This window comes from Saccopteryx bilineata, chromosome 6 (assembly GCF_036850765.1).
Source record: "Saccopteryx bilineata isolate mSacBil1 chromosome 6, mSacBil1_pri_phased_curated, whole genome shotgun sequence".
Lineage (NCBI taxonomy): Eukaryota > Metazoa > Chordata > Mammalia > Chiroptera > Emballonuridae > Saccopteryx > Saccopteryx bilineata.
The window spans coordinates 13,580,672-13,599,282 of NC_089495.1; the positions used below are offsets into that span (position 1 = coordinate 13,580,672).

The 18,611-nt window shown below is 43.1% G+C and overlaps 1 protein-coding gene across 1 annotated transcript in view; it reads left to right on the forward strand.

Annotated features, from left to right (window-relative positions):
- SNX25 (sorting nexin 25) overlaps positions 1-18,611 on the forward strand; it is a 98,781-nt gene that overhangs the window by 29,320 nt on the left and 50,850 nt on the right. Inside the window, exons 3-5 of the mRNA XM_066235142.1 lie at positions 4,216-4,432; positions 10,636-10,808; positions 11,829-12,015. Of these exons, the coding sequence (XP_066091239.1) occupies positions 4,216-4,432; positions 10,636-10,808; positions 11,829-12,015 (577 nt within the window). The remainder of the gene's footprint in view (positions 1-4,215; positions 4,433-10,635; positions 10,809-11,828; positions 12,016-18,611) is intronic.

Here is an 18,611-nt window from a genome sequence, read left to right on the forward strand (position 1 = left end):
GCTAGTAATTGTCCAAGTCCTGAGTGAGAATGGTGCGGAATGAAGAAATAGATTTAAGGAGAAAAAAGGATGGGATTGGGAGGCCTCTGCAAGCTGATGGCAAGCCAGAGCAAAAGCAAAGCCCCTGAGAATTAAAGTCTTTAAGGCATATGCAAATAAAGAAGTCTTTGATACAAAGTCACACATCTGAGGCATAAACAGGAATCCTCATAAGAGTGCACCATCCCACATCATGCAACAGTCAAGGATGTGGGGAAGATCTTTGTCTTAAAAAGGGTATTTGAGAAGATCTTAGTATTAGAAGAGTGTGGGAAGAGCTTAGTCTTAAACTAAGCCCTAGGCTGTAAGGACTTTTGTCAGTTTACAGCCTGTCTCCCACACAGATGTTTCAGCCTTCCAGGTGTTTCAGCCTTCCACTGGTCTCCTTGTAGCCTCCCCCCCCCCCCCATTCATGTTGCAGTTATTGCTTTAAGGATAACTGGTATAAGAGGGTAGCTGTTCTAACTTCTCAGACTGACAGTAGTTCATTCACACTATATCTGAACCACTAAAACAGAGTTTTACATTTGAAGTTGGCTAACAAAGCACAGTAATAATATACGTTGAGCATCCTCCTTGAGTATGCCATTAAAGCCTTAGTCATTCTTGAAAGCCTAATTATATTATTTTGCTCCACATTCTTGACTATTACTTCTTTCTTCTCAATCTGTAAAGATTTAAGGCAAATCCTAAATTAAATTGAGCTAGAATACAAGCACGCTTTAGGAATGACAACAAAAAATCCACCCACAAACATGTGACACACATCTATGCCTTGAAGTTTACTCAGTTCTTTAAATCAATCTATTTTTACATTATACATTCTAAAAGAAACAAAATAGATACAAGTAAAATGGTGAAATAATGTTTCTAGTTTAAAGCAACATCAGGGGAAATTTTTAAATAAATGTTCTTAAGCATTTCATATAAAGTGAACTCAAATTACTATAGACTTAACAAGCATCCCTGCTATTTGTAATCTGCAAGCATACCAAAAGTCCCTCAATTTTATCAAGTCAAGTCTGCTGAAAATAGCTGATAATACTCAGAATTTCAATTAAATATACTGGTACTAGAGTTTAGAAATAGAAATTAAAATAGTCTAGAGATGCAAATTATAATCACTATAGATTTTCTAAGTGCTTATAAAACCTCTTAGCCTTCTCAACACACATTTTTAGGTTCTAATTTTTTTGTTAAATGTCCAGATTTTTTTGGAAGGCAGTTTTGGTTTAATTTGTCTCATGTTTTTGTTTTTTTTTCCACTTAAATATTTTAAATAATTTTCCAATAATTTGTTACATCTGGGTCAGAAATAGTTTCTGGTTTTTTCTTAATGGACTAGTCCAATCAGAAATGCGATGTAGCTACTTTTTGTGGAATCTAGAAAACATAGAAATTATGTGTTCAAATTAATATCTGGACGTGAGCAGGAAGTTGCTGAAGGGCTTAGAAGATGATTCATTTGTTGGTTTTCCTTTGTCTTGCCCTTTCCTTCGTATTTAGTGGATATTGATTTCACCTTACTTGCTGGAAGCCCTCTATAAATATTTATCTAATGAATAGGGAAAGATTGAGGTAGACTCATTTTTTCTTTTCAATGCCTGCCCCTTAGTGTTTGTTCTTAGCAAGTAGTTGCTCTCAGCTCTACGGCTCAGTTCTATTAAAAGATATTCTCTGCATGACTGAGGCCCATGGATTCACTTTGAGAATTTATCTAAAAGTCTTGATTTTTGATGCTCTGTGTATGCTTTTGAGCTTTGGGATTTAATATGCTATTTTGTAAGTTGTTATAAAGCTGAGAAATCCTGGAAATATGGAAGAACATTAGATGTACTTTCATGGTTGATGTTCTGAGAAGAAAGCCATCACAGGATATGAAAAGAAGAGTAATGCTTCCTTTGACCTGTGGGCTCCTGTAGGTGTGTGGATTCTCCACGCAGAGTGACTACTAAGCCTGAGCTGGAGATTCCATTAGCTACTCAATTTTCTAAGAAACAAGACCCTCCTCTTCCTACTAAAAAACAAACAGAAAACAAAAGCACAACTTAAAGTCAGTGTGTGGTGGCCAAGGTGCATAAACTGAGCACCAAAGCCTGGGCTAAAGACTTGAGAATTATAGTTAGCCATTTGTATGCCAGGTGTGCGACAGGTCGGGACCCCAGGTCACCTTTTACTTCACAGGATTCCTGGTGATAAATCGGTACAAAGACAGGCAAAGCAAAGCAGGAAGATAAAGTTCTTTTACTGAAACAATGTATGGTTACATCAGAATTAAGCCAAGTCAAATGGTATTTGAAAAGGAAAGAAATAAACCCACCAAAGTTAGTAGTGGTTAAAAAATAGCCCATGTGTCCTTGAGTGGGGACAGGATTATGTGGCTAAATGTTTTGCTACCCTGGAGTCCTCAAAGCAATCACCCCTCAAGTGATTTAACATTTTTAATTCTCAGAAGAGCTGATTTCTTACAAAGATCATTGGCTTTACTTTTTTTTTCCTGTATGGACTAAAGCTGCCCATAGTAACATGGAAACCACTCTACATACATGACTGTTGAGCACCAGAAATGTGGCTTGTCCAAATTGTTGTGTGCTAAAAGTACAAAATATGCACTAGCCTATGAAGACTTAGCATGAATAAAAGCACAATATGTCATTAGTAATTTACAATCTTGATTACATACTGAAATTATAATATTTTAGATACTAGATAAAGTATAATTAAAATTAATTTTTGTGTGTGTGAGAGAAAAGAGAGACAGGAAGGGATAGAGATGATAAGCAACAATTTGTAGTTGTGGCACTTTAGTTGTTCATTGATTGTTTCTCATACGTGCCTTGACCAGGGGGCTCTAGCCAAGCCAGTGTGACCCCTTGCTCATGCCAGCAACCTTGGGCTTCAGGCCAGCAGCCATGGGATCATGTTGAGCTCAAGCTAGTGAGCCTGTGCTCAAGCCGTCAACCTTGGGGTTTCGAACCTGGATCCTCAGCATCTCAGGTCGGTGCTCTGTCCATTGCGCCACCACTGGTCAGCCTTAATTTCACCTTTTAAAAGGTGGCTACTAGAAATTTAAGATTACAAATGAGGCTCTCATATTTTTTCTGGACAGCACTGGTCTGGAGCTAAGGTTTTCTAACTCCAAAGCATAGAATTGATCGAGACTTAAGAATATAGACCCTTAGGAATCTTCCAAAGGCAGTGCTCAGCTGCAGGTGCTGAACCTGGTGTGGTATCTGACATATGGGATTCTTCGTGCCTGAGGTGGAGTCTCATTAGGGGGTAGGAAACTATATAGTAATTGAACAGAAGTTTAATATGGAGAATTGTTAATTAACTTGTAACATTGGGTTCACTCCTGTGGGCTAGAGAACTCTGAGGAATATGGGATAAGCAGGGGACAGGAGCTTTGTCGCTAGGGCTCTCTGGGGCCAAGGCACAGCGCTATTGGGAGCAGTCCGTTTGGAAGAGGGGTCCCTCTTCATAGAGAGCTGAGATCCAGGCCTCACCAGAGAGCGCACAGCCTGGGCCTCGCTCAGTGTGGAGCAGTCCAGGGAGATCCCACAGGCTGAGGAAGACACCCACAAGGTGCCAGTGGACTTCTCTGGGCAGCTGCCCTTGGTGCTGTTAGAATTTACTGGGGGTGAGCACCATCCAGTGCCCCTCACGCTGCTTTCGGAAACAACCCAGGAAGAGAAGCCCCTTCTTCCTCCAGTGTCCCCCCAGCCCCCCACACACACTGAGAAAATGTCACATGTGCCAATTGGCAAAGAAGAAATGTGTATGGGGTAGACCTCCGATATCAAAGTGTGGCAAAAAAAGGTGAATTTGAGCTGAGAGGCAATAAGTCGGTCTCTGGCGCTCTCTGTCAGTGTGCTGCCGCTGTCTGAGACGCTCTGTTTTAGGTCGCTTGGCACCAAGATGGACTAGTAAAAAACTGGGCTGTCCGAGAAAACCCAGGACATACGACAACCGGTCACCACATCCCAACACTTCTAGACTGAGGAGAATCTTTCATTTTGAAAGGTTTTAGGGGAGATTATGCCTTGTACTGTTTCCTACTCTCTGTTTTGAGCACTGACCACTGAATAGCAGTTGGCTAGTCTCCAGGAGCAGTGTTGTCTTCGTGTTTCCTCCTTTCCCCCAAGTGTTGCTCATCGCCGTGTTTGTTCCTGGTAGTGTTTGACTACTGTTACAGAGACTACATTCTCTCCTGGTACGGGAACCTCAGCAAGGATGAGGGGCAGCTTTACCACCTGCTCCTGGAAGACTTCTGGGAAATTGCCAGACAGCTGCACCACCGCCTGAGCCATGTGGATGTGGTCAAAGTCGTCTGCAGTGACGTCGTAAGGACCTTGCTCACTCACTTCTGTGACCTAAAAGCCGCGAATGCCAGGTACGTGTTATAATATGGGAAACCCTTCCCCCCTTTTCACAAGAAAAAATATATTTTTTTATTAAATAAGAAGCCATGGTCAAGACAAAATTCTAGACTATTTTGTTTCTTATGACACTTGAATTGAAATGTAGAGGTATGGAGGAGAATAATTAAACTTTCTAAGAGAAAACCACTTTAAAGACTTGTTTAATTTTGTAAATAACTTAAACAGTAAAGTGAATTTTACTGCGTCGGCACTATCATGAACTTAATTATAGTATTATGGATACCTAGAAATAGAATATTTAAGTATAGTGTTTCATACTACGAAGAATATCAGTGAGTTTACAACTCTTAGAAAAGTTAAAAGTGGTTTCCTCCCTCCCTCCCTCCCTCCCTCCCTCCCTCCCTCCCTCCCTCCCTCCCTCCCTCCTTCCCTTTGAGTTAAGAGCATCACAATATCCTTAAAACTGATTTTTAGAAGGAATTTACTGTTGGAGCTTGTGGGCTATAATTAGAGATGTTTCAATGTGAAAATTGCTAATATTAGGCTTGTTGGCCTTTTGTACTGTTACATTGGAAGGGTTTGTGCCCATTAGGTGACTGCCTTTGGAAGACTTCAGCAAGGCCATTTCTGTGCCGATAATAAATTCTTTCTTTCTTTTTCTGATAGAATCTTAAATGTATGTTTTACTCTTGAGTGAGTACAGAATGATGAATTATGCACTTCTAACTTGAATATACAGAGTAGTCTAGGCTTCTACCTGTTTGGATGTGGTCTCAGTTGGAGTAGAAATGGGCTCCCTACAGTTACTTGGCCTATTTTCACTGACAATATTCTACCTCTATGTTTAGGGAAGAGATAAAGTATTTGAAAAATACGTAAGCAGATGAGTAAGTGTTGGTAGGTGGTAACTCACCTTTTTTCTAAGAAGGGCTGTTGTGTGAATTTATCAGCAGGCAGTCTCTGTTCCCCCGGACCTGGTTGCTCAGCATGCTTGTACCATAGTGTCCATCCATTCTCAGCTGCCGCCTCTTCCTGGTATTGTCTCTCCCAAAGTTGACCTGGCTCAGGTTTGGGAGACCAAAACCCACAGAGCCAACACAGGCTATTATTTTCTAGCTTTCTGCCCCCATTGTTTTGCAAACTTGTAGAGAACCCATAGTAAGAAATTCATTTTAGCCCTGGCCAGATAGCTTGGTTGGTTAGAGCAGTGGTAGTCACCCTGGTCCCTACCGCCCACTAGTGGACGTTCCAGCTTTCATGGTGGGCGGTAGCAGAGCAACCAAAGTATAAATAAAAAGGTAGATTTAACTATAGTAAGTTGTTTTACAAAGATTTATTCTGCCAAATTTAGCAAAAATCCGACATAAAGTACTTGGTAAGTAATTATTATTATATGCTTTAACTTGCTGTAACTCTGCTTTATAAATTTTATAAAGTAAAGTTACTTCCCTACTTTATAAATTACCATTACTGTGGAACTGGTGGGCGGTCAGAAAATTTTACTACTAACAGAGATACAAAAGTGGGCGATAGATATAAAAAGGTTGACTACCCCTGGATTAGAGCATCATCCAGAAACACAGAGGTTGCTGGTTCGATCCCCGGTTGGGGCATATATAGGAGCAGCTCAATGTTCCTGTCTCTTTCTCTCCCTTCTTTTCTCTCTACAATTAATAAAATAAACATTAAAAGAAAAGGGAATTCATACTATATTGTGACCCAGTTTTATAAAACAATATTCTTATTGCATGTGATAATTAATACTTTTTGTTCTCTCTTTTTTCTTTTCTTTTTTCCGAAGTTGGAAACGGGGAGGCAGTCAGATTCCCACATGTGGCATGGGATCCACCCGGCATGCCCACCAGGGGGCGATGCTGTGCCCATCTGGGGCGTTGCTCTGTTGCATCCAGAGCCATTCTAGCGCCTGAGGCAGAGGCAGAGGCCACAGAGCCATCCTCAGCGCCGGGGCCATCTTTGCTCCAATGGAGCCTCGACTGCGGGAGGGGAAGAGAGTGACAGAGAGGAAGAAGAGGGGGAGGGGTGGAGAAGCAGATGGGCGCCTCTCCTGTGTGCCCTGGCTGGGAATCAAACCCGGGACTCCTGCACGCCAGGCCGACGCTCTACTGTTGAGCCAACCAGCCAGGGCCTTCTCTCTCTCTTTTTTTTTTTTTTTTTTTTAATGGTGTTTGACACCGAGTTTATTTTATTTGGTTCCTTGTGGATCATAATCCATGGTTTGAAAAAAATTATAGAGCAGTGGGTCTCAGATTTTTTGTCTCTGTTTCTTAAAAGTTATTGAGAAGTTAAAAGAGCTTTTGTTTATGGGGTATATCTTGTGCTGTGCTGGGCCAGCTTGTCTTGGTTTACAGGAGCTGACTGTGCACATCGCTCCTACGCTCTGAGTTCAGTGACCTCAGGTTGTTAGCTTGTAATTGGCCATGGTGGGGGTATTTACGCTGTGAAATGGGTTAATGTGACAGACCCGAGCTGCCCTCGCCCCGTTGGAGAGCCATTTACCAGCTAATCACTTATTGTATCTACCAATATTTACCACATTAGAGATGAAAACTAAGAAACTTTTAAAGTGCAAGAATACACAGTATGCTATTCATGAACCATCAGAGTGACATGTCATCGCACATCTGTAGCCTCTGCAAAGCTCCACTGTGCTTGGGAGATGGAGAATGCAAACAGGTGCCATTTTCCTATTGCTGTGAGTAAGTTCCAAGCTCAGAGACAGCCCCCTGAAAGGGTCTTGGGGACACATAGGAGTCTCCAGACCACCCTCTGAAAATTGCTGTTTGTAGAGAAGCTTCCAGTAAGGGGGTATGTGAACTCATAAGGGAAGTGAGAGAACTAGGACTTGTGGGTGACCTCCCCAGAGTTGCACAAGCGTCAGCCTCTTCTTCTGAGGGACCAGCAGCCCCTTGGCGCCTCTGCTGATTTGCTGTGGTGTCCATTATAGAAAGTGTCCCACTGTTCTAGCTGGCAGGCGCTGTCACAGATTTCTTAGAATTCAGTGGAAGTTCATTTTAAGGATAAGAATTTACTCTGGTCCAATGGAGGACAGTGTTTTAAATCAGTGTTTTATTCCAGTTAGAAGGTTGATGGATTTAGGTTTGAGAGAAGAGCAAGTGGCTAGTGAAATATAGTGTTTTTATGATTATCAAATTTTAGCACAAGAATATATTTTCCATTGAGACGTTTACCAGCTTCTGAAATTACTGCTTTTGTGGATAGTGTAAAGATATTATAGCTAAAGCATCAGAAAAATAGAAACAGAGAATTGATTTCATTCCAGAAACTCCTTTTCTTTGGGCTTCAACTTGCCTTCTGCCGAGGGTGGATTTATTTTACTGCTATCTGGGCTGTGCCTAGACACTCTAGTTGATGATCCCTATTAAAGAAAAGACTGTCACTGCGCTCTAGGATTATGGGTATTTGAGAGAGCACCAGTAGGTCGCTGCTGTTTTGCATGTAGATGATCATGCGTGCACTGGAGGTGAACCCTGGAGAACTAAGACATGATTGTGCTTTGTCTGCTACGCATCACGCCAGGAGACAGGTAGACAGCATGCTTAGGTTTGATGGCTATATTCGTCCTTGCCTGCCCCAGGCAAACTGCGTCCTCATCCTGGAAATCGCCATGAATGTGCAGATAGCCATTGGCAGCCTGGGAGGCTCCAGCTGAATGGGCCACTATCAGACAGGGAATAATAAACTGCATTAATAAAAGCAGCACCTCCTCTGGCTGACTGCTGGGCAGTTGTGTGGGCGGCTTTCCGGCCAGCCTGTGGTTATTTGCAGGCCAGTGTTCTGTTGCCGCTTGAAGCCAGTCCAGATCACATTTAATTCTGGCCGCTGCTTCCTCGTGCTTTGTCCTATCTGTCTTGTTGCAGCATATTTCAGTAAAATCTAAAAATGATTATTTTTTATGCTATTAAATTGATAGCATCTTTAATTTTGTAGTCTCTTTACAATCTCCGTGTTTTGTTTACTAGTCAAGCACGGGCATGCTGTTTAAGGGAGAAAAAATGTTTTTATTCACATATTTTCCTTCTTTATCTCTAATTTTTTTCTTCTCTTCTCCGTGCAATCTGTGATTATGGTGTAGTGTGAAGCAGTGTTTTTCAACCACTGGTCCACGGACCGGTCGGCCAGAAATTTTGTGTGGCCCCGTGAAAGAGTTCACCACCCTGATGTCGTATGAAGATTATAGACCAATAATCTTAGTTAAATTCACTTATGCTCAGGGTGATTTGTACCTTAGCGGTCCCTGAAATAATTCTCCTATTTCACTGGTCCCCAAGTGTAAAATGGTTGAACACCACTGCTGTAAAGTCTGCTGTAAAACATATGAACTTGAGAGTTATTTGTACCATTTGTTTTCTCTGTGATTTGGACTATCCACTTAACCACTCAGATCCTTAATAGTCTCATCTATGAGATGGTGATGATCATGTATACTTCTTGGTATAGATGGGAAAATGAAGTAATACCGTACATATGAAATTTATAAGAAGTCCTTTTCCTCCCTGAAGGAATGCGCACCCAGCAGTCAGGCCTGGCACTGCAGTGAACAGGTTCATATGGACCTAGAAAGGCTGCTGCCAGGATCAGGGCTGCGATCCACCAGGAAGCTGGGTGCACGTCTCCTGACCTGGAAGCAGCTGTTTGACTCGTCATTCTTTCGTGGCTTCTTTAGCAGTACCTGATGTCTACTTGCTGGGGCATCATGGGAATATCCTGCTCGGAGTTAGCAGAGGCTTCCGGGGAAGCATTCACCTTCCCATTGTTTTAGAGATCAAGCTTATGTGACCAACCTCTGACCTTTGGCTCACTCCGAGGGTTTGCCCCTAACTTAGCACGAGAGGGAGAGGAATCTGTGGAAGTCTGAGGATCTGGCTCCTTTCATTGTCTGCCTTCCAGTGGGACAGAGAAGGGGCAGAGAAGCCCACTTTGAGAGAGATTTTGATGTTATTTAAAGAACACTGTCTTGTAAAAGTGGGCTCTTTTTGGCCAACTTCCTCCAATAATATTAACCAGATATATATGCTAAGCATCACTCTTTAAAGTGTTTGAAATGAAGTTGCCTTTAACTCTTACCGTAACTTTAGCTGGCTGCATACCTAGAGTTTAATATAATTTTCGATGCCACTTTTAAAAAGTTAATATGTATTAGTATATGTGCAAAAGCTAGCTCTTAAACTCTCTGTTCGTGCTGTTGGCTTTGCGCATGAGGGTTGAGTTCCTCTGGTTTGTTGGAGAAGACCAAGAGGAAACCTTGCTTTTTTAGTGTGCATATTCTGGGAAGAGGCTGTAGTCTCTTGTGCAAAAAGAAATCCGTTTCCTTCTGAGAGACACTTGTCATAAAGGCCCCGATATGCATTTATCTGTTTTCTTTCTTGTGTGGTGCCCAGAATACTTCCTCCCCACCTGTTTAGTGTTTTTTCTTCTTCCTGGATTGGCCACAAATTACTGCAAAGCCCATGAACTTTGCCTCTTATCTGGAAGATACTGGAAAAATTACCTTCCTAGTTTTTCTTGAATTACTATTAAGATACAGTAGGAAAAGGAGGTATAGAGAGTTCTATTGTTCACTTGTCTTCACTCAGCTCTCCAAATTAATGGCCCTTGGGTGGCGATGGCATCAGTGCCAACAGGGAACCTGTGACCAGGTTCTCAAACTAGTCGGAAAACACTTGGGAACAGGTAGTACTTACAGAAGGCCATTTGCCATCGAATTATGTAGCATCAAGTTATGCACCACTGCCTCAGAAATACCAGAGCTTTTTGGTCCCGTGGTCACCCACTCAGGACTGCTGGCTCGTGTCCCCCGTGTACGCTTTGTTAGAGTTTCTCCTTTGAAAAGTAAAGCTGTAAATCACATTCATGAAGAAAGCTAGGTGACCTAGAAATAAGCTAATTAAAGAAATACTCATACCTTTCTGCATTGTTGCTGATTTGGGAGTTATATATATAATGTTGATGCTACTTAAGGGTTGAAATCCCAAAAGACCATGCATGTGCTTGCGTTTTTCCAGACACAATTGAGCAGATTACTGGCTACTGATATTGTTGAGGAGTGGACACATAGTTGTTAAAACCAGTGTGTTGCCCATTTAAAATATTTTTTACCTAATGGCATACAACCGAATTGTTTCTAGAATTTTCTTTCCTTCCTTTTTTCTCTCTCGTGTATTTATTTTTTTAGACAAGAAGAACAGCCAAGGCCTTTTGTGTTGCATGCATGCTTGAGAAACTCGGTCGAAGAAGTAAGATTCCTACAGACGTGTTCTCGGGTACTGGTGTTCTGTCTCCTCCCCTCCAAGGATGTCCAGTCTCTCAGCTTACGTATAATGCTTGCAGAGATTCTCACAATGAAAGGTAGACTTCCATATGTAATCAATATTACTAATGCAATGATAATTGTGCAAACAAATGTGCTGCTTACTGATGTGATTGGGAACACTTCTTAGGACATCAACATGGCCCTTGCTTACTGTAGGACCTAGGAGAATTCATATATTTGCAAAATTTTATGGTTAGATGTCAGGGCATCATTTGGCCATATCTATAAACAGATTTTTATATAACATTGCCAGGTGTTGTGTATTTTGACATAGGGTAGGCAGCCCTTAATGCTCTTCATAGGGAAGCATCCATTTGCGGTAGCTTTTGAATTATCCAGGCCAATAATACATGCGATAATAAAAGAGTATCTATACTTCCACTCAACTGTGCATTTACTTAAACTACCTTTGCTGCAAGATTCATTGATAATGCCTATATGTAATTTTGTGAACTAGAATAAAGAAAGAAAGTAACTGTACCATAATGTGATTACTAAGAAAAAAGTATATTCAGGGACATGCCTGGCCAGCATGAGAAAAATGGAAGAAAATGTGACGTAAGAGAAATTTTTTCTATCTCAGAATTTTAAACAAATAATGTGGCATTTGATATGCATTGAGTGAACATCTCGTTTATTCTTTTGGAATTAGCAGGTAGTGCCAACTAGCTGATAGAATCAACCATAGAGAGAAGGGGAACTTTTGAACATAAAGTCAACACAATGAATTTATAATAATGTCATTGATTTTTTTTAACAACTTCCTCTCTGCGATATGCTTTCAGCAGTTAGAGGATGTTGACTTTCATCTTTTGGCAGACAAAACATACTGAGCCTTATAAAAGAAAACAAAAGAGAAAAATCAGTGGACTTAATTTGGATAGGTTTGTTAGTGATATGGGATGGGCGGCCATGTGTGTGGGCATGCATGTGTGTTTGTACGATCCCCATCTGGGTAGTTTAAAAATGAATTGAGCCCAAACATCGGCTCAGTGATACCATATAAAAACTGTCTGGTGAAAACTGTCCAGCTGCGCTTTCCCCGCTTCCCACAGTCCTGAAGCCGGTGGTGGCCTTGCTGAGTAACCCGGACTACATTAACCAGATGCTGCTGGCCCAGCTGGAGCGCAGAGAACAGATGAGCGAGCACCACAAGAGGGCCTACACCTATGCCCCTTCCTATGAAGAGTTCATCAAGCTCATCAGCAGCAACTCGGATGTTGAGTTCTTGAAGCAGCTAAGGTATTTGGTCTTCAATTACCGCCCGGTAATAGCAACTAATTATCATCCTCTGCCGAGTTAGGTAGGGAAAAATGTGTTTGCCGGGGAAATCTATAAATCTTAGCTTCAGTGATAATTAAATTTATCCAGCTTCTCCTTCAGCAGTGGAATTAGTTTTCTCCAAGTATAATCTTCTTTAAATAATTGGGTTATAACAGACTGAAAGCTGCTTTGTTGTTGGGAGTGTGCCTCGCCGCTCTGACTTGTACCCCAGGGAAGCGTTGGAAGGAGATTGTGTGTTTTTAAAATCACATCGCAGAGCATTGTGTTGATTTTTGTTTTTCTTAGGAAAAATGCAGAGGCCCGGGTTTGGGAATAAGGGATTCTGGATTAATTGTTTTGAGAAAACACATTTGAAATATACCCCAGGAATCTCTTTTATAGAAAAGTTCAATCTCACTTATTGTACTGGAGGTATTTTAGGGGTCATTGTGTGTGTGTGTGAGATTTTCCTTTTTTGCAGTAAGTATGTGCGCATCCAGTAGATGACACAGTGTCGTGTGGCTGGTGGGTTTTCTCGAAGGCTGCTGTGCCTTTGAGTTCCCAGGTGGGAACACCTGAGGATGAGGGAAACCCGCCATGTCATTTTGCTTCTGATAGGCGATTTTGGTATATCACTGATGGAAAAGTAAAACAGTGGCTGAAATTGGATCTTTGGATGATTTGAGGATTTCACACATGTCTCATTTGCCTCTGAACTAGGGTCAACATTAAAGTGAGTTACCAAAAGTGGCCAAAATACTTAAAAAAAAATTGTAAGTAGTTATTTTGAACAATCAGTGATTGGTACTCTACATCGTCTGTCGTTTTCTAAGCACAGTTCCTGCTCTTTTAGTGAGTCTTCATAAGAGTTAATGGTTTGTCTTCAGCATATACTAAGCGAAGACTCAGGACCAGAGAGGCTGTACACAGCTCAGTGTGGGCAGGTCATCACCCAGCAGGCAGAGAAGCAGGGCAGCAGGAATTGCCCTTTGAAAAGCAAAGCCACGGCACCAGCTGGCCCAGGACGATGGGACAGCCTGCTTTAATCTCGTTAGGAACAGTCCAGATCGCCTCAATCTGCCTGGCCAAGGTTACACTAGAAATTCTGATGCTACAGTTTTCCTTTCCCTCTAATTCCTGACGAAACAAAGAACACTTAAATCTTCCTTTGACATCGCCACCCCTGGGTCTCATACTGAGGGCAGCGCTGAAGGGTAGCACACGGCAGGCCTAGGAAAGCAGGCCCTCTCAACACAGGAAACTTTTTTTAGATTTTTATTTATTGATTTGAGAGAGAGTAAGACAAGGGGAGGAGCAGGAAGCTTCAACTCACAGTTGCTTCTTGTATGATATGTGCTTTGACCCGGTAAACCCAGGGTTTTGAACCGGCGACCTCAGCGCTCCAGGCCGACACTTGATCCACTGCACCACCCCAGGTCCAGGCTGAACACAGGGAGACTTTCAAAGGGCAGTATTCTTCTGAACTCCATCTGTTTATGAACTGTCAGTGCCACATGTAAATCTTGGGAAGTATGTCGATAACTTCCTCTTAGAAGGGCTGCAAAGTTCTTTCGAAACAAGGAATGTAAACTTCTTGAAAGAGTCGTATGCAGTGGCCAACATCAGCTATGGGATCATGATAATCCCGAAGATTTATATATTTCCCTCTGCAGGCATGGCAGAGAGCCTCTGGAGAAAAATACTGTGGAAGACGTGTTTCTCAATGAGATACACACTCCCAGATGTCCTTTCTGCACACATTTGTACACACGGCATTGTACTGCGGCAGTGTGCCCTGGACCTGGGACCATGAGACAGTTCCTGGGGCTTTGCCGTATGCTGGACTGGCAGGCATTTCTGTTTGCTGTGGTGCTGGTGTACTTTTTAGCCGTGGGGCTGCTGTCCCTGTTAACTGCGTCTTAGGAACAGACTGGAGGGCTGACCTTGGTTCTCTGCCTCTTGCACAGCTTGAACTAGAGTGCTCCCAGGCACAGCCCTGCAGTGGCAGAGAGTGATCATTTTGCTCAAAAAAGTAGGTGGTTGTGCATAAATTATCTTGTCACTCAGCTCCTTACTGTTCATCTGATAGGAAAATTGCTCTCCACTCCAGGCCGGGCCTGTGTCTAGTTATTGACAGGCAGCCTCGCTCTTCATCGGAGTCCTGTCTGGAGCCCGCCTCGGAGGTCCAGCACGCCGTCGCTGATGGGGCCGCTTGCTCCAGTCCCGGCCTGCACTGTGCGCTTGTTCTGCTCAAGTGTGAGCACGCCGCTGTCTGGCTTGATTAGTGTCCTAGGTCATTGTCTTCAAATCGCTCTTCATAAAATTTTATGATTGGCTGCCTAAGGCAGGGAATGCATCTTATTTAGACTAAGCAGTTGATGACACTGTCCACTTTTGTTTTATACATATTTGAGAGGTAGAGGCATATTTTCTAAAGGAAAAACGTCATTGAACTCTGCTAGGCTGGAATGCGTTAGAAACAGAGACAAACAGACCTGGAAGGTGGTGTTCGAAGTTCTGCAGAGTGTGCTGTTTCTCTGCGTCGCAGGAGATGCTTTCACAGTAGGACTGCAGAGCTGCAAGTGCTTCCTTCCAGTAGGCTGAGTGAGTGGTTCTTACCCTGGCTGTGTCTTACAATCACCCAGGCTTTAAAACAATTACAGTTGGCTGTCTCACTTTCCTTAGCTATTTCCTTTTTCTTCCTGCACCCAAGAAGTGGAAGCCAGGATGTGATGGCTAGACTGGTATATTATTTTGAGTTTTCCAGGGTCTACTAATAGGAGCAATGATCGTTCTCTTAATGAGACAGGAGCCAAAAATCTGAGTGTCCTCTTTTTTTTTTTTTATTGTATTTTCCAAAGCTGAAAACGGGGAGGCAGACAGACTCCTGCATGCACCTGACCGGGATCCACCCGGCATGCCCACCAGGGGGCGATGCTCTGCCCATCTGGGGCATCGCTTTGCTGCAACCAGAGCCATTCTAGCGCCTGAGGCAGAGGCCATAGAGCCATCCTCAGCACCCGGGCCAACTTTGCTCCAATGGAGCTTTGGCTGCGGGAGGGGAAGAGAGAGACAGAGAGGAAGGAGAGGGGAAGGGATGGAGAAGCAGATGGGCGCTTCTCCTGTGTGCCCTGGCCAGGAATCGAACCTGGAACTCCTGCACGCCAGGCCGATGCTGTACCACTTAGCCAGCCGGCCAGGGCCTCTGAGTGTCCTCTTAATGAAGGAAATTGCAGGGCAGGCTGAACAGATCTGCCACCATTGGTGTGGGTGGAGGGACGGTGGGACAAGGAGATGGTGGTCACAGTCAGGGAAGGCAAAGTTCAGAGCGAAGGTGCCTTCGTTACCGAAATTAGAAACGGACCGCATTTCCAGAGAAAGAACTTCATGTTACTTTATTTTGAAGATAAAGCTGGAGTCAAAGTAAACTCTGCAAAAGGAAAATGAAAGGTTCTGCCCCGAGAAGAGCTGCTTGTAAAGGAGTGTGCTGGCGCGGCCCAGACGCAGCCGGAGCTGTGTGCTGGGTAGGGCGGTAGTTCCTCAGCGTCTGATGAAAAATACTTGCTCCTCCATGAAATGGAATTTTTCTGTAACTGGTTGGAGTGGAACCTGGGCATCACTATTTTTAAATATTCCCCAGATGATTATAACATGCACCTTTATTGAGAATCTCTTTTAAATGGAACATTGTTCCATATGCTGCCAATCTGAAGTCTTAGCTAGATGTTATGCTATACAATTTTTAATCATTTGAAACCTGTTTATCACTGTTTGAGTTATATGGTAACTGTCGAGACTAATCGGGACACCTCACGCTCCTGCTCTGTCCTCATAATAAACAAGGGCTTTCCCTGAGCTGTGTTTACCCCAAGGTTTCTCAGTCTTGGCAAAATTGACATTTCGGGCTAGATAGTTCTTTTTTGTGGGTGCCTTCCTACTTATTGTAGAATATTCGCAGCACCCTTGCCTCTGCCCACTGGATGCCAGGAGCACACCCACAGCTGTGACTCCAAAAATGTCCTCATATATCGCCAGATGTCTGCTGGGGACAAAGTCACCCCTGACTAAACCCCTGCTTTAACTCCATGAGTAGATTGGAGATACTTGTATTAGTTAGGATTAGATTCACAAAATACCCAGGAAATAATAATGATTACCAAAGTATAGAGGGTTTTTCGAACATTTCTTCTATGAGAGAAGTCTGTAGTAGGCGTTCCTGGATGGTCCGGGGCCACTCTCCTCATGGGCCCTCTGGCTCATGGCTCTGCTGTTCTAAGCATGGGTGGTCAGCCCAGAGGCCTCACGGTCCAGGCTGTGTTCTGCAAGGCTGTCCATCACGTCCAGGAAGCAGAGTGACGGCAAGGAAAGATGGTGGCAAGGGTCATGCACTGGCTGTCCTCTAGGGAAATTTCTGGAAGCTGCTATCTGACATCTCTGTTCACATTGTGTTGATCAGAACAATTGCAACATAGTAGGTAGTCTTATTCTGTGCAACCTTAGGCCTATTTTTAAAATGGGGGATTCTGTTACTAAGGAAGAAAAAAGAATGGATTTGGAAAAAGCAAATAGCCAGTTTGGACAGTCCTACATGTTGCGTGGGTGCAGTGACGCAGGCTAGCTCTATGTCCCACACAAACATTGGAAAGGACGCCTTTCCTGGGCTGGCCACTCGCCAAGGTTAAAGAGACACCAAGCAAATGCTCAAGAGGGGGAAATGGTCTTTGTTTTTAAACTACCATTTGTTGAATATCAAGTGGGTGTTAAGCACAATGTCAGGTTCTTCATGATCATCACTGAACGTGAAGTAGGTGCTATTATTCTCATTGTATGGTTGAGGAAACTAAAGAGACTTGCCCGGGATCACACAGCTGACAAGTAACAGAGCTGTGGTTTGAACTGAGGACTGTCTGACTTCAGACCCCATACATAAAGTTCGGTCAGTTGCCAGCCAGGAGGGTAGAGAACAGCAGTGCCACACAGCCCAGCCTTGTGGAACTTCCCGCATGCATGGTGATAACTCTCCGTACTGCCTCTGAGTCTTTGCTGGCACTGTTCTTGCATGAGACAAACACTGCCAGAAAGTGCTGCTATCTTTAGACAGCGGTGGACCACCAGAGAAACAAGTAGTAATGCGACCAGGGCAGCCTGTCGCTTCCCTAAGTTCCTGCCCTGCCAGCCCAGTCTTTATTAGATCTTCTAGTTCTGGATCTGTTTATTTCTGACTCCTCAGTTAGAGAGCAACATGGAAATAGTAGCGAGGGCATTCTGGTAATGAATGGAAGATTTAAAATAAAAAAGATTAGGGATTATTTGGCTTGGAGAAGAGAAGCAAACCTTTTACCTACACCCTGAGACTGATGTGGTGTTTTCTGTCTCGCTAGGATAAAGATAGCACTGTGATAATGAATGGATGTCACTTCAGAGATCATAACTAACAGTGGAGTGAGTTCCTGACTATTAGGGGATGGATTTTCATCTCCAAATTAGTCCAGGTGCCAATGCACCTGGAGATACTATATTAACAATATTAAAATTCTGAAAATTGCATGCTTCCATGTTTAAAGAATTTGCATTGTTGAGTGTTCAGTGTTTTGAACTATATTCAGAAGCTATATTGTGAATCATGAGCAGTATCACAGACACAGAGGCACAAGAGAGAGAATAGTGTGCATACCGGAAGACCGACTGAAGCACTGTGTCAGGAACCAGTCAGCACATACAAGCCTCGGAGAAAGGGTCAGAGTGGGTGGACGAGGAGAGAAAAATCATGGCGTGGAACGCAAAGAGAAGCCTGGCGGGTTTTATAATAATGATAAATGGATATAAATTTAGTTTTAAAAAAACTTATTGCCTGACCAGGCGGTGGCACAGAGGATAGGGCGTCGGACTAGGATGCTGAGGACCCAGGTTCGAGACCCCGAGGTCGCCAGCTTGAGCGTGGGCTCATCTGGTGTGAGCAAAAAGCTCACCAGCTTGGACCCAAGGTCGCTGGCTCGAGCAAGGGGTTACTCGCTTTGCTGAAGGCCCACGGTCAAGGCACATATGAGAAAGCATTCAATGAACAACTAAGGTGTTGCAACGAAAAACTGATGATTGATGCTTCTCATCTCTTTCCGTTCCTGTCTGTCCCTGTCTATCCCTCTGACTCTTGCTCTGTCTCTGAAATAAATAAATAAAAATAAAAATAAAAACTTGTTAAAATGAGAGGCTGCCTAAGAAAAAAATGTTTTAAAAGGTTGCACTTTTATGAAAAGTAAAAGTACATTGACTTCAGAATATAATTTCTTCTGTTGGAGTCCAAAAAATAGCAGAGGTCACAGAGGTGGGAGTGAAACATATCAGAGAACGCAGATTACTTTTATATAGGAGTTCAGCAATGCAAAATTTGATATGAGAAGGGGAAGTTTTGGAATAAAAAGTTTGTGATAACTGACCTTAAAGCAGCGGTTCTCAACCTGTGGGTCGCGACCCCGGCGGGGGTCGAATGACCAAAACACAGGGGTCGCCTAAAGCCATCGGAAAATACATATTTTATTTATTAAAATACATTAAAAATGTATTGTATAATAATGGCT